A 16,015-nucleotide genomic window follows, 5' to 3' on the forward strand; every position below is an offset into this window, starting at 1 on the left:
TTGTTCATATCAGATATTTATTAAGGACCTATGTTCCAGGCAGTCTTAAGTTCTGGGATACCAAGATTCATCCTTCAGGTGATTGCTGTGCTCAGAGCTCACAAGATAGGCTAGGGGACAAACACTAAAAAACAAACTTGATAGATGAGAAAAGTGCAGTAATAGGTATGTATGGGGTGTTATGGGGATTTAGAGGAGGAAAATGCCATCTTCTCCCCTTCCCTTGTTTGCTGTATGGCTGTTAAGAATGGTATTTAAAACCATTTTCTTAAATGCTACAGCTAGAAAACCTTCCTACTTTCAGAGGCTGAGGGCATAGCAACACTTGACATGCAACGTTGTTTTGTTATAGAAGTATAGCTTGAGTTCTGGTCCTCTTAAGGTCCTGTTCTGGTCCAATTTCATCAAAGCCCTAGATTTTTCAACATTCGGATGCATACTTGAACTTTTTTTTTTTTTTTTAAGACTTTTCTGAACCATGCCAAAAGAAATCAGCATGACTGATGTGTAGCGTAGTTCTTAGCTTTGGGAGGAAAATGTTCAAAAACCCTTACATGCTCTTGAAAAACTACTTTTGTATATCAGTTCTGGAAGTTAAAGATTTGTTATGGACTCAGTAGCCAACTACCAGCTATTAAGTTTGTGACATTAACAAAGTACAGCTTGGTGGATTTCTCATTCCATCCTGTCTTGTAAGGTTTTCGTAATTTTTAAAACCTGTGTTTTGTGTTTGAACGTGTAAACATGATTTCTTCATCCCTTATTGCTCACTCAGGTACCAAGCCTTGTGCGTGGTATCTGATCTCTTTAACTCTATTAGAGAGGTCTAGCAGATCTCAGGTTCAGTGTTCTGCCAGAAAGAGTATAAGGCATTACCTGTCACTACAGCTCTAATACTTAGCACAGTACCTGATGTGGTGAAGACAGTAAATACTTGTTGAATGAATGCTCTTCAGAAATACCAGTCATACAGTGGGGAATGTTTGTGAGTCTGGAGGTGAGGAAACAAGATAGTGTAATCCGTCAAATGGTAAAAGACAAAGGGTACTCACTAGCAGGGGTATCTGGAGAGACAGATATGTAGGTGGTCCAAGAGGGCTTTTGTGACAAAAATAACCAGATCATGTCCTTGCTTACAGGTTGTACTGTCAGCCTGGATAATTTCATTGTTCATGTGAAGAACTTACTGAGAACTCTAAATTTCTTAATCTCAACTTCAATCACCTTTACTTGCATACTCCAGCAACCCATTCCATAGCTATGTCTTGTAATCATAAGGAGCCAAGAGAAACGTAAAGCTGCTAACAGTAAACAGCTTCATGGCATCAACTCTCAATCATTACTTTGTTCTTAAAACTGATCAGCTTCCTACCTCTAGTTCCTTCCATATTCGTATACCCCTGTGGCTTATGTTGAATCCAGGTGTTCCTGAACTACCAGAATCATGGGGCAGTTTGTGATAATGTGAATACCTAGGACCCAACCTTTGAGATGCAGCTTGGTCTAGATGGAACACAAGGATTTGCAGTTTAACTGACAGTTGAGAACTGTTTCTCAAAGTGTGGTCCTTGGACTGGCGACATCAACTTCACTTAGGAACTTAAAAATAATAACTCTGGGCCCCCAAACCTAAATCAGAAACTTGGGAGAGTGGAATCCAGTTGCCCTCCAGGTGATTTAGATGTATGCTGAAGTGTGACAACCACTGCTTTGTATCTAAAATGTAGATTCTGATTCAGCTAGTCCTGCTGAGATATCGGCCCTGTCCAACGGGACATTTTGTGATGAAGTAGTGTGTATACTGAGAGTAGCTGCTAACCACATAGAGCTATTGAGTTGCTGAAATGTGATTAATGGAACAGAGGAACTGAAATTTTATGAAATAGCCTTGTATGGCTAGCGACTACCATATTGGATAGTGCAGATTTAGACGATTCTGAGGCAGGTGGTTTCTGGCCCACTCACTGAAAAAAATCATTACTAGCCTAAGGTGACGTGGGGTATCCTAAAGATGGTACAAAATCTAGAAGCTACAAAGAAAAAAATTGAGCTTATTAAAAATTACAAGTTCACATAAGTTAAAGTAACAAGAAAAAACATCTGGAGGACACTTAGTCATGACAAGCCAATTTTTTTTTTTAATGGGTGAAAGTTAACTGAAAAAAAAATACAAATGGCCAATAAGCATGAAAATTACTGCATCTTAGCAGCAATTAGAGAAAAGTAAATAAAATGTCATTAAAGTTTTGTTAAGGATGCTGGGAACCTGGTAAATGAAGAAGATGGCGAAGTCAATTTGGTAGAATCTCATTTAACTGCATATAGTAGTTGCAGGAATCTGTTATCTAGACGGTATACACAGGGATGTGGCATACAGGTTTCCCGGGTTTTGTTTTCCCCATTCAGCATTGCATGTAATAGCAGTTTGAAACAACCTAAATGACAATAGGTGAATAGTTAAAATAAGTTACTACACATTCTTGCTATGGCATAATAATATGTAGTCATAATACAGTGAATGTAAATGTGCTGATACAGAAAGTTCCCCAAAACAATATCAGGAAACTTAATTTCTCTAGGTTTTTTAAAAATGGGAATGTGTACATAATGTGTATATGAAATGTGTATATGGAAAGCAAGGGGGGTATATGCAAAACATTTCAGTGATTATTTTGGGAAGGGCAGTGGGATTTTGGAAGTAATGGTGAAACAACTTAGAATCTTACTCCTAGAATGTATTGTGTAATTTTTAAAAAGACAAAAAAAAAAAAAAAACTGCCTTCGAGTCGATTCCGACTCATAGCGACCCTATAGGACACAGTAGAACTGCCCCGTCCGTAGTTTCCAAGGAGCTCCTGGTGGATTCGAACTGCCGACCTCTAAGTTAAGAGCTGTAGCACTTAACCGCTACGCCACCAGGGTTTCCAAAAAGACAAAAGCACTCCAAAATTGTCAGAGAATAATGGGTTTTTGAGGTAGGACACTTGAGGATGATTAAGTTGGAAATAGGTTGCTGAGAATGAAATGTGAAAGTGATTGGAGTTGAGGTTAGAGAGCTCTGAAGCTACAGTATGGAATAGAATATTTTCATGGAATTTGAAATCACACAGGGTGATTGTCAAGATGTGGTAGATTAAGAGCCATCATACGTATAGACATAATGCACAGCCATGTTCGTTGCAGCATCGTTCACAATAGCAAAAAGATGGAAACAACCTAGGTGCCCATCAACAGACAAATAGGTAAAACAAAAAAATGGTATATATACACAATGAAATACTACACAGTGATAAGGAACAATGATGAATCCCTCGAAATATCTCAACTTGGATGAATCTGGAGGGCATTATGCTGAGTGATATTAGTCACAAAAGGACAAACTACTGTATGAGACTACCATTATAAGAACTCAAAGTTTTAAATGCAGAAGAAAGCACTCTGATGGTTATGAGGTTGCAGAGGGAGGAGGAAGAACACAATACAGGGGAGGTCTGCACAACTGGACCAAAGCAAAACTTGTTTCCTGAACATATCCAAACACTTTGAAGGACAGTGTAGCTGGGGCTGGGTCCTGGGGGCCATAGGTTCCGGGAACGTCTAGGTCAATTGGCATAACAAAGTTGATTAAGAAAATGTCTTGCATGCCAGTTTGGGGAGTGGCATCTGGGGTCTTAGAAACTTGCAAGCAGCCTGAAATGCATCAATTGGTCCCAGCCCAGCTGGAGCAAAAGAGAATGAAGAAAACCAAAAACACAAGGAAAATATTAGCCAGAGGCTCAGTCAGCCTAAAATCAGAACTAGATGGAACCCAGCTACCACCAATGACAGTCCTGACAGGGAAGACAACGGAGAGTCCTGGGTGGAGCAGAACTCCAATTCTAGTAAAAAGACCAGATTTGATGGTCTTGATTGAGGAACCCCTGAAACTGGCCTCCGGATGCTCTGTTAACCTGGTACTGAAACCATTCCCGAAGCCCACTCTTCAGACAAGGATTCGCTAGGATTGTAAATCCAAAAATAGTACACGGAAGGAGTGTGCTTCCCAGTTCAATCAGATACCCACTAACCAGTTCAATCAGATACATGAGACCGAATGGGCGTCTCCTGTCCAGAGACCGGATGAGAAGGCTGGAAGGGAATGGAACTGGTTGAAAGGACACAGGGAGCCCACAGTGGAAAGGGAGTATGCTGTCACGTTGTGGGGATTGCAACTAATGTCACAATATGTGTATAAATTTTTGTATGAGAAATTGAGCTGTAAACTTTCACCTAAAGCACAATTAAAAAAAAAAGGTGGTGGACCCCAGTGACCGCTCTGTCCAGGGTCACGATAGATGGTCCTGGATAGAATGGGAGAAAAATGTACAACACAAAAAAATTCTTAAAAAAGTCCAGACTAACTGGACCAGTTGAGACCAGAGGACTCCCTAAGACTTTCGCCCTGCGATATTCTTTAAACCTTGAATGGAAACTATCCCGAGATCACCTCTTTATTGAAATAGCTGAGCAGCACGCAAAACAAAGGATATTACCCATAAAAATGGTGCGTTACAAAAAAAAAAATCTGTATGAGACCAAAAGGGCTTTACTCTCAAGCAAAGATGAGAAGATAAGGAAGTACCGGAAATGGAACAACCAGAACACAAAGTGAATGTTGACACATTGTGAAAAATGTAACAGATGTCACTGAACAATTTGTGTGGAAAATGTCAAATGGGAACCTAACTTGCTGTATAAACTTTCACCAAAAACACGAAAAAGAAGAAATGTGGTAGAGACAGGACATTCTACCAAATTACCAGAGTACTGGAAGGACCTGAGAAAAGACCAGTGTGGATGGTGGTAATAAAGAGGTAACCTTTTGGTTAGCAGATGTAACTCTTAACCACTATACCACCAGGGTTCCCAATAAAGAGGTATAGTTGGTGGAAAATGCAATACCCTCTTAAGACAAAATTGGTGAGGTTTTCAGTCATAACTTACAGGGTGTAGCCATTTGGAATTAATATCTCCTTAAAAAAAAAAAGGTCTACATGGTTTCTTTGTCCCATGAAAAATAACTTACATTTTAGATAAAATTGTTGTTTGTTGTTAGGTACCATTGAGTCAGTTCCGAGTCATAGCGACCCTAGGCACAACAGAACGAAACACTGCCTCGTCCTGAGCCATCCTCACAATTGTTACGCTTGAGCTCATTGTTGCAGCCACTGTGTCAATGCACCTCATTGAGGGTCTTCCACTTTTCTGCTGACCCTGTACTCTGCCAAGCATGATGTCCTTCTCCAGGGACTGATCCCTCCTGACAACATGTCCAAAGTATGTAGGATGCAGTCTCGCCATCCTCGCTTCTAAGGAGCATTCTGGCTGTACTTCTTCCAAGACAGATTTATTCGTTCCTTCAGCACTCCATGGTATATTCAGTATTCTTCGCCAACACAATTCAAAGGCGTCAATTCTTCGGTCTTCCTTATTCATTGTTCAACTTTCACATGCATATGATGTGATTGAAAATACCATAGCTTGGCTCAGGTGCACCTTAGTCTTCAAGGTGACATCTAAACTACCACCTGAGAATTAAACTGGGTTTCAATCAAGAAATATGAAGTAGGACTCTAAAATGACATTATTTGTTCAGAATGACTTAAGACCTATCTTAATCTAAACTAATCAACTTATTTTAGACAGCATTACTTATAAATTTAACAGGTTATCCTTTTTTTTTTTTAATATACCAAGTTCTTAAGCAACTAAAAATACAGAAACTGCTTAAACATCCAATAGAAAGGGAATGATTTGCTGAATTATGGCACAATTAAATACTTGGCTAGAATATTATGCAACTCCTAAAATGACAATTGTTATCACTATGTGGTAGTTTGGAAAGTTTTTTTTTTTTTTTTAATTGTGCTTTAAATGAAAGTTTACAGCTCAAGTTAGTTTCTCATACAAAAATTTATATACACATTGTTATGCAACCCTAGTTGCTACCCCTATAATTGTCAGTACACTCCTCTCTTTCCGCCATGGATTTCCCATGTCTATTCAACCAGCTCTGGTCCTTTTCAGCCTTCTCACCTTGCCTCCGGGCAGAAGCTGCACATTTAGTCTCTTGTATCTACTTGAACTAAGAAGCACACTCTTCACAAGTATCGTTTTATGTCTTATAGTCCAGTCTAATCTTTGTCTGAAGAGTTGGCTTCGGGAAAGTTTTAGTCCTGGGTTAACAGACAGTCTAGGGGCCAAGTCTTCTGGGGTTCCTCCAGTCTCAGTCAGACCATTAAGTCTGGTCTTTTCACTGGAATTGGAGTTCTCCATCTCACTTTTTTCATGCTCTATCAGGGACTGTCTGTTGTGTTCCCAATCAGGGCAGTCATTGGTGGTAGCTGGGCACCATCTAGTCCTTTTGGTCTTGGGTTGATGGAGTATCTGGTTTATGTGGCCCTTTTTGTTCTTTGGGCTAATTTTTTCCTTGTGTCTTTGGTGTTCTTCATTTTACTTTGCTCCAAGTGGGTCGGGACCAACTGATGTAGATTAGATGGCCCCTTGCTAGCTTTTGAGACCCCACTCATCACTCACCAAAGTGGGATGTAGAACGTTTTCTTAATAAACTTTTAACAGGCTATGGTTTCAGAAGAGGGGGAGGAGAAGTTGCTGAGGTCAATCATTGTCAACGAAGGAGTAGGAAAAATTAAAAGCTCACAAACTCTAGCATAATGGTCTCATTATGGAGAAATAGCTCTGTACACCCACTTCGGTGACACTGAAAGCATCTAGCATTGCAATGTGATACAAACATTTGCTTAATGAATAACTCAAATGTTCAAGAAGTTAAATTACTTGCTAGTCCACTAACAGGGCAAAGATACATGTGATAACATTTTGAAAAGTGATGAGCTTCAGTTACCTGGAAATTCATGTGAAAGTATTTCCTTTGAAATCCAGGTTAAGTCAAGTGTCAGTGTAAATATGTTTTATGGTTAATAACACTCCAATTTGGCCAAGGCCAAAAGTGGTGGTACAATACCAAAGTTCTCAAGATTAAGTCTTGATGAAGCAAAAGGGGAGAAACACTTGGATCTCCTTGGCTTCAATATAAAATTATCCTTTTTTTACGTCAGAAACGGTTAAGGCCATGGATAAGGAATAAACGCTCACAAATGACTAGTTTACATTGAAACACAAAGGATTCTTTTTCTAAGATTCCTTTTTTAAAGCAGCTGATTCTTTGTAGAGTAAAAATAATCCCAAACAGTATTTGTTCTTTATTATGTTTTTGAGGGCACAATAGCTCTGACTCTGCTCATTCAATGCTTGAGATGCACAAACTGATGAATGGATTGAACGAGATCTTAATAGTAATTCAAGAGTAAGTAAAAATAATAGCTAAAAGCATATCTAGTGCTAAGTGCCAGACACTTCTAAGTGCTTCTTTCATATAATCTACTCATCCTCAAAACAATCCTGTGAGATCATCCTCATTTTATAGACGAGGAAACTGCTGTACGGGAAGACTAAATAATTTGCCCAATACACAGGTAGTAAGTGGTAAAGACAAAATTTAACCAGTCTGGCTCCAGTGGCAGTACTCTTAAGTACTCTAGTCTATTTAGAGAAACTTCAGCTCTAATAGTGAGGACCCAGAAGGCATGTGAAATATATGGGTATCTATTTGTTAACTAAGAAAAAGTCAGCAGTTTGAATCCACCAGCCGCTTCTATAAGGTCACTGGGAGTTGGAATTGACTTGACCTCAATGGGTTACTAGCCTCAAGGTTGGCCTTTGAACCCACCCAGTGATGCTGCAAAAGAAAGGCCTGGTGATCTGCTTCCGTAAAAGATTATAGCCAAGAAAGCCCTATGGAGCACAGTTCTACACTGATACATAACGGGTCTCCATGAGTCAGAACTGACTCAATGGCAAAGCAACAGGTTTGTTTTTTGTTTGTTAACTCAGATGCTGCCCTGTGTAATGGTAAGGACACAGGCCATGAATAAAAAATGGATACCCCATGTTTTGATTCAGCCCACTGAAATTACCTTTGACCCTATTCCACCACTGAATAAATTCCTACTTGCCAAACCCAATTCTTTCCAGCCCTCATTTTACAGGATCTTTACGTGATTGTTATTGTTGACCACGTTCTCCTTGACATTTTCCTTCCTTGATTCTAAATGCTATATTCTCACTTCTCTGCTCAGTTCTTTTTTGGTTCCTTTTTTTCTACCTGCTCCTTACACGTTGCTGTTTTCTTGGATTCCTTCCCTCTTATTATGCAGGATTACCATAGGCACTTCAAATTTAACATTATCTTCCCTATAGCTCCCCACTGCCAAACACTATCATGCAGAAAAATTAGTTAATGGGGCCTAGTTGGAGAAAGTCTGGAGATACAGACTCCTTAGGTACTATTTTATATATTCACGTTTCTCCTAATAGGAAGATTAAGGATTTCCCCCTGCTCCCAAACATCTTGGAATAAAATCAGTACTATAGAAAAAGATGTCCTGTTTATTGTGATTTTCCATACTCCTATGTGATTTTTTTTTTTTTTATGTGAAAGGAACACTTCCACACACCTACCCCTGCCTGGCCCCCACTCCCACCTAAAGTCCTTTAAGATTTGGCTCCTGCCTCTTATTCTAGTCTCATTTCTTTACTACCCTCATTCTTACCTTCCTTACCTCTAACCAACCCGCAGTTCCACAAAAGGAACATGAAGTTTCATGCAAAACGTGTGCTTGAAATAAACGCTCTTTGTTCTTTCTTTACCCTGGGAATTTCTATTCACATTTCTAACAGGTCAATCAGTATTGCTTCAATTACCACCTCCCTCGTGCCCCCATTTTATTCTACACTAACTAGGGGCCCACAGCCCTGGAGGCGTGCAGGGTTTAAGCGCTAGGCTGCTAACCAAAATGTCGGCAGTTGGAATCTACCAGCTGCTCCCTGGAAATCCTGTACCCAGCCCCCCCCGCAAAAAACCCGGCGCCATCGAAACCCTATCAAAACCCACCCAGTGCCGTCGAGTCGATAGGACAGAATATAACTGTCGAAACCATCTGTCCTATATGGTCGCTATGAGTTGGAATCGATTCCACTCCACGTCAACGGGGTGTTGTTTTTTTTTTTTTTGAGGGGGGTGGGAAGTAAGGCCCATCACACTTAGTTGCATTCTTTGCTCACCTGTCTCTCATTAAAAGGCCTTGAGTCTTATTTATCTGTTTCCTCAATGCCTATCACACATTTGCTAAATGACTGGTTACATTATATAGTAATGAAGTAATAAAGATTCTGCTGGGGTCCCTAACTTGCTAAACCGCCCGGAAGTTTCCAATTTCACTACAAAACAAACACCGTGGTTTGACTCTAGAGAAGGCTCCAGGCTCCGTCAAGGTCACCCTCGGTGATGCTTCATGACGCTACCACCTCCCTCACCCGCGTCCGCCCCTCCCCTCCCCTCCGTAATAGTTAAACCAGCTCAAGGTCCTAATCTAAGCAAAAAGCCCAAGGACAGCCAAAGACAGCCCACGTGCTTCCCAACAGGAACTCGGCCTCTTTACTAAATGCAGTTCCGTCAAGCACTCTCTCCAACTGACATCTCTATGGTCCAATTATGTTTGGAGGCTCAGAGGGTTGCCCCTAGCTTGACATTATCCAATGAAAAAAAGGAATCGCAGATTAGCACTCTTTCTAACCAACGGATGAGAGTATGATAATTTACTAACCTATAGAAGCAGCGTTGACAATGATGAGCAGCAAATTCCTCCAATAGACATGCCTACAGTAGACTAGACCTCGCCCTAACTGCCGGGGAGTTGGCGGCGGAGGCAGCTGTGGGGCTCAGTCACCACCCAGTCGCCGCCATGTTGGGGCTTGTGGGTCGTGTTGCCGCTGCTTCGGTCTCTGGGGCCTTGCGGGGACTCAGCCCGTCAGCGTCGCTGCCCCAAGCCCAGCTCTTGCTGCGGTCAGCCCCGGCAGCGCTCCAGCCTGGTAAGTGCCTCCCTCTAGGACCTGGACTAATTTCGCGCCATGACCTTGAGCCAGGGTCCGATTGTCGCTCAGGCCTAAGGAATCCTTGGTGCTAGAAGGATGCCAAGGGCAGCGCCCTGCCCTCTAATGGAGGGGGAACAAGAACAGGTCGCCCTTGGGACCGTTCTTCGACCTCATTACCCCATATTGGGGGAAGGGCGCTGTGTGACGAAAAAGTGAGGGCAAGTGCGTAAACCTTCCCAAGAAATAGGCACCGAGCTCTCGAATAATGGGGGTTGGTGTATGAGAATGGGAAGGCCTTGCAGGCACTTCCTGGGCTGCTGCTTGGGTGTCCCTTTGGACACGCCTTCCGTGCAAGCGGAAGGCCAGGCCTGGGGCGAATCCACGTCTCCTCATGGCATAAAGTCGGGCCTCCCGATTTCCTTTAGCCGTCCTCACCCCAACTCCTTCCGCTGTCTCTTTGTCCCTTAGGCAGAGACTATGCGGCGCAAACATCTCCTTCACCAAAGGCAGGCGTCGCCACCGGGCGCATCGTTGCGGTCATCGGTGCTGTGGTGGACGTCCAGTTTGATGAGGGACTGCCCCCCATCCTAAATGCCCTGGAAGTGCAAGGCAGGGAGACCAGGCTGGTTTTGGAGGTGGCTCAGCATTTGGGTAAGTAGAGTTTGTTAAGAACAGTAAAGTGATTTTTAACCCAGATATCCCAAAAACCAAGCTGTGTCCCTTCTATGATGATTTAACCAAAATGACTTTCGTTCTTCTGAATTTGTTGAAGCCACATTTAGGTTCTGAGAAGGAGTCTTGGTTGATGTAGTCTTTCATGTCAGCTACAAAAAAAAAAAAAAAAAAAACAGTTCATTAAATAAAATGAAACCAACTTGTTTTTATGTATAACTTCAGTACCTTCATCTAACAGGTGAAAGTACAGTAAGGACCATTGCTATGGATGGCACTGAAGGCTTGGTTAGAGGCCAGAAAGTCCTGGATTCTGGTGCACCAATCAAAATTCCTGTTGGTCCTGAGACCTTAGGCAGAATCATGAACGTCATTGGAGAACCTATTGATGAGAGAGGTCCCATCAAAACCAAACAGTGAGTATTTCTCTTGTCGTATCTCTACACAAAGGGACTGCTTTTTCTTACAGTTTTATACATGAAGGTGACACCTGGTAGAGCAGAATTTCCCTGCAGAGAATACTGACAACACTGATTCGTTCAGTTATTAAAATCTCATAATGAAATTTCTTCTGAAGAAATTAAGGATGCTGGAAGTTCTAATTTAACAGTGTTTTAGTATCAGTGGCTTAAGTTGTGGAGTTTCTGAAACTTGCAGGTCTGCTTCCTTTTGGTGTGTGAAGAAATGCTGTTAAGTAAGGACTCAGTAAAAAAAATTTTTGTCAGTTAAAGTTGTCAGTGAGATTACTGCTTCCTGATAATGAAGTTCTGTTTGTTGCGGACAGTCAGGCTAGATACCGATGAGATGACAACTTATGTAGAATGTTGAATGTGGGAGTTGCGGAGTGTGAGAAAGTGAGTAAAGGGTTGGACTTGAGAGGAACTTTTAAGACTAGTCAGCAGTCACTTTCAACAAAGGAAATACACTGATTTTTTCCTCCTACCTTAACAGATTTGCTGCTATTCATGCTGAGGCTCCTGAGTTTGTGGAGATGAGTGTTGAGCAGGAAATTCTGGTTACTGGTATCAAGGTTGTGGATTTGCTGGCTCCCTATGCCAAGGGTGGCAAAATTGGTATGTTAGTGGTGGGTACATATTTTCCAAGCCTAACGTTAAGGAAAAATTATGTGGGTATTGGGGTCTATCCCTTGCTGATGAGTAGCTTCTGACTTTCGTTCTTCTGAGTTTGCTGAAGCCAGATGCCATTCCTGAGAAGGGAAAAGATAGAATCAAATTTTCTTTGAAGTTTGCTTATTTGGGAATGCAAAACTTAACTGTTCTTTCTTCTCAATCTCTCCCAGGGCTTTTTGGTGGTGCTGGAGTTGGTAAGACAGTACTGATCATGGAATTAATCAACAATGTCGCCAAAGCCCATGGTGGTTACTCTGTGTTTGCTGGTGTTGGTGAGAGGACCCGTGAGGGCAATGACTTATACCATGAAATGATTGAGTCTGGTGTTATCAACTTAAAAGATGCTACTTCCAAGGTGAGCCAGTGTCCACATAGTAGTTGCTGGTTGTGCCAGGAAACCCTTGCAGTTGACTATATTGCCAGCTGAAGCCATGTTTTATGTTCTTATTTTAGAACCTACAACCTACCAGGACCTACGGTGGAAATGCTTGTCATTGTTTCTCCCCAACTTCTAATATACTAGTGCACTTTTTTTTTTTTTTTTTTTGATATTAGATTATGTTTCCAGACTTTCTTTTTGGTAGATAGTCCCATCAGTTGAAAGCTAATTTTGGGCAGAGATTCGGAGGTGGTTCATATGCCTATCTTGGATAACCATATTTGTGCTTTTCACTTACTTAGAAGTATTATTTCCTTCCTATACAGGAATTTTGCCTCAGTAACATAAGATATTATTTGTGTGTTGTTTTGAACCACATTTCAAATAGGGAAAAGAAACTTGGGAGCAAAAACAGTTGATACCTTCTGAGAAAGGTATTCTCACTGATTTGGGGACCTTGGGAATTTGGCTGCCATACTCCTCTACCAGGTTTTCTGATGGTATACGACTACCACAGGTAGCACTGGTATATGGTCAAATGAATGAACCACCTGGTGCACGTGCACGAGTAGCTTTGACTGGATTGACTGTGGCTGAATACTTCAGAGACCAAGAAGGTCAAGATGTACTGCTGTTTATTGATAACATCTTCCGCTTCACCCAGGCTGGCTCAGAGGTAAGAAGAAGGCTTGAGAGGATTCATTTAACCATTCTATGGAATAATGCAGATTAGGGTAAAGATACAAAGATCTTGGTTCTTCCTTTTTTTGTTGTTAAGGTGTCTGCCTTATTGGGCAGAATCCCATCTGCTGTGGGCTATCAGCCTACCCTGGCTACTGACATGGGTACCATGCAGGAAAGAATCACCACCACCAAGAAGGGATCTATCACCTCTGTACAGGTAAGAAAAATTAAATGGATGAAGGTCTAATTTGTATAAAAGCATGTAGAGCGAGACATAAAACCTAGTTACTTACGTCTCAAATGGAATCTTAACCTAAGGTTCATGAACTCCCCCAGAATAATGTGTACAATTCAGTATGGGCATGCCAAAGACCCTACAAGGTTAAATTATACTCATTAAAAATAATTGAGGATATGGATGTAAATTTAGATCATAAAACTGAAGTCTGGAGCTCCATGGAAAGTGAGCTTTATGTACTATGTTAATATACTACAAATTTTCAAATATGTATAGTGTGTGTGTCTATGTATATATAAAAAAGAGGCTAAATTAGAGTAACTTTCCATAATTCGTTTCCATAGCTATTAGTGGGGTGTGGGGAGTTTGTTTTGTTTTAATTCTAAAAGTGGGTACCATTACAAGAGACCGAAATGTAGGATGGTGAAAAGGAATGACAATGAGAATTCTTCCATCACAGCCTGGAGAGGGGCCAGATAATGTATAAACTCACTTAGCAGGTGCTAGGAGTGAAAAGGACTGTTTAGAGGTGGACTTTTGAATGCTAAGAAGATAGAGATGATGGAGGAGAGGTAGTCAGAAAAGGGGATGGCTTGAGTAGAATGACTTTGCTTCCTGGTGCTCTTCATGGATTCTTGGTTCACTTTAGGCTATCTATGTGCCTGCTGATGACTTGACTGACCCTGCTCCAGCCACTACCTTTGCTCATTTGGATGCTACCACTGTGCTGTCCCGTGCTATCGCTGAGCTGGGCATCTACCCAGCTGTGGATCCTCTAGATTCCACCTCTCGCATCATGGATCCCAACATTGTTGGCAGCGAGCATTATGATGTTGCTCGTGGGGTGCAAAAGATACTACAGGTGAGTATTGCTTTGTGAGATCAGTGGCCATAAAATCATAAAGAGGGGATTTGGGGGCATTCCAACTCATAGCGACCCTATAGGATAGGGTGGAACTGCCCCATAGGGCTTTCAGGGAGTGGCTGGTGAATTCCAACTGCCGACCTTTTGGTTAGCAGCCCAAGATCGTAACCACTGTACCACCAGGACTCCGGGGGCTATTAGTACTAGGTATTTCCCAGTGATTTGCTTGGGGAAAAGGAAAGGTGAGACCCACGGTTTCCAGTGAGTACTAACGAGGTCTCTTGGGTTTCCAGGTGCTTAACCTTTGGAACCAGGTTTTTTCTAATAGTACCGGGCTAAGAAACAAATTGCTGATATTGGCTGAGAGCCCTTAAGATTCTTGAGTATGTAATTTCCCCTCTTAACTAGCTTGTCTCACTTGAGAATTAAGGTGCTAACATGCTTTGTACAAAGCTCAGTGTGAATGTAAAGTGATATTAACCATTAGTTTTTTTGTCCAAATTAAAGGAATGTGAATATTTACTCAGGCCTCTTTTTTCTCAAAGGACTACAAATCTCTTCAGGACATCATTGCTATCCTGGGCATGGATGAACTCTCTGAGGAAGACAAGTTGACTGTGTCCCGTGCTAGGAAAATACAGCGTTTCTTGTCTCAGCCATTCCAGGTTGCTGAGGTCTTCACAGGTCACCTGGGGAAGCTGGTACCCCTGAAGGAGACCATCAAAGGATTTCAGCAGATTTTAGCAGGTGAGAGTTTGAGTACAAAGGTGAACGTAGAATGGCAGAGAAGCCGAAATTTAAATCTTGAATGTTTTCTGCGTGTTCAAAATGAATTAAAACAACCTTATAAGCACTATTGTCTTACTTTGCAAATGAGGACAGAGAAGTTTGCATAACCATCCTGATGCCACACAACCGAAGTAGAGTGCAAGAATTTGTAACCTAGATTGCCTGGCTCCAGACTATTCTTAATTCATACCGTGTCATGTGTCCGGGTAAATTTGATTTTGGGGAGGGGGGGCATTGAGATTTATTAGATGATGTGAATTCATCTCATTCCGACCCTTAGCCTTAATGGATGAGATATATGTGTGTATATACTGCAGAAAACTGACATCCCTCCACTTCTCATTAGTTTTTTTTCCGCCCCCCCCCCCCATCTAGGTGAATATGATCATCTCCCAGAGCAGGCCTTCTATATGGTGGGACCCATTGAAGAAGCTGTGGCAAAAGCTGATAAGCTGGCTGAAGAGCATTCCTGAGGGGGTCCCTTGGGCATACTGTCCACCATGCCCTTCATCTCCTTGCCCCAAATCCAAAAAGCTTCAGTTTTCTGTGTAGGCCACATGAGAGCCTTGTTTGAAGACGTTGTGTTCTGTCTAAAGAGTATTTAAGGTTTCCAATAAAATGTACATCCCTCAGATCTGTCTGCTTTTCTGGGGAGATACACTAAATGCTTAAATATTTCCTTTTCCTTTATTGACAACACAGCCAACACTGAAGTTTTTGACAGTGAAATTTTTAGAGGGGCCACAAGAAACAGTTTTTAGCACAAAGTAGACCATGAATTTGGTCATCAAAAAAATCATTCTCTTGGACTAAAAGACAACTGTAGGTTTTGTGAGGCTTTTCTGTGGGTAATATCTTAATAGTAGGGCTAAGGTTTGACCCCCTTAAAAGTAAATTGATTTTCTTGTCTCTTAAATATTTCTACTTCCTGGTTAATAAGCAAAGGTTGATGGGATTTCTGAGAAGGGCATGTTGGGAAGAAATAGGTGGGATTTAAGACTAACTTATTCCATGACAAGTCAGGGCTAATCAGTGCATATAATTTCTTCAGGCTACACCAGGCCATGGCCTAGCCTGAGCTCTGCTAACCTTTATAAAAGTTTAGGAAAGATACAGGGGATTAACAATTTTCAGGTTAGCTGGGTTTGGGCATCTGAACTAAATGGAATTAGATCCTTTTCCCTTTTAGCCTGCTAAGAGGTGCAGGGTTAGAAGCATTCATAAAAATAACCACCATTTCAGTTCAAAACAAGTGTGTACTATGG

General features: G+C 41.5%; 1 protein-coding gene and 2 non-coding genes across 3 annotated transcripts; all 3 read left to right on the forward strand.

The window, feature by feature from the left end:
- The first annotated feature begins 9,840 nt into the window (after positions 1-9,840).
- On the forward strand, positions 9,841-15,382 carry ATP5F1B (ATP synthase F1 subunit beta). Its single transcript, XM_003405135.4, has 10 exons — positions 9,841-9,990; positions 10,462-10,644; positions 10,907-11,081; positions 11,617-11,738; positions 11,966-12,150; positions 12,692-12,850; positions 12,953-13,075; positions 13,746-13,958; positions 14,507-14,708; positions 15,126-15,382. Exons 1-10 carry the CDS (start codon positions 9,864-9,866, stop codon positions 15,221-15,223), a joined length of 1,587 nt encoding a protein of 528 aa, XP_003405183.1. The 5' UTR covers positions 9,841-9,863; the 3' UTR covers positions 15,224-15,382.
- LOC111748486 (small nucleolar RNA SNORD59) lies at positions 10,713-10,787 on the forward strand. The gene has a single exon (XR_002784203.1). It is a non-coding gene; the product is annotated as a small nucleolar RNA SNORD59 (small nucleolar RNA).
- LOC111748485 (small nucleolar RNA SNORD59) lies at positions 11,811-11,881 on the forward strand. The gene has a single exon (XR_002784202.1). It is a non-coding gene; the product is annotated as a small nucleolar RNA SNORD59 (small nucleolar RNA).
- Positions 15,383-16,015: the final 633 nt, after the last annotated feature.

Source organism: Loxodonta africana, chromosome 4 (genome assembly GCF_030014295.1).
Source record: "Loxodonta africana isolate mLoxAfr1 chromosome 4, mLoxAfr1.hap2, whole genome shotgun sequence".
NCBI classification, from domain to species: domain Eukaryota; kingdom Metazoa; phylum Chordata; class Mammalia; order Proboscidea; family Elephantidae; genus Loxodonta; species Loxodonta africana.

Coding starts and splice junctions, on each gene's coding strand:
- ATP5F1B (XM_003405135.4), top strand. CDS start 9,864: ATGTTGGGGCTTGTGGGTCGTGTTGCCGCTGCTTCGGTCTCTGGGGCC. Junction 11,082..11,616: donor GGTCCCATCAAAACCAAACA/GTGAGTATTTCT, acceptor CTACCTTAACAG/ATTTGCTGCTATTCATGCTG. Junction 12,851..12,952: donor TCACCCAGGCTGGCTCAGAG/GTAAGAAGAAGG, acceptor TTTGTTGTTAAG/GTGTCTGCCTTATTGGGCAG.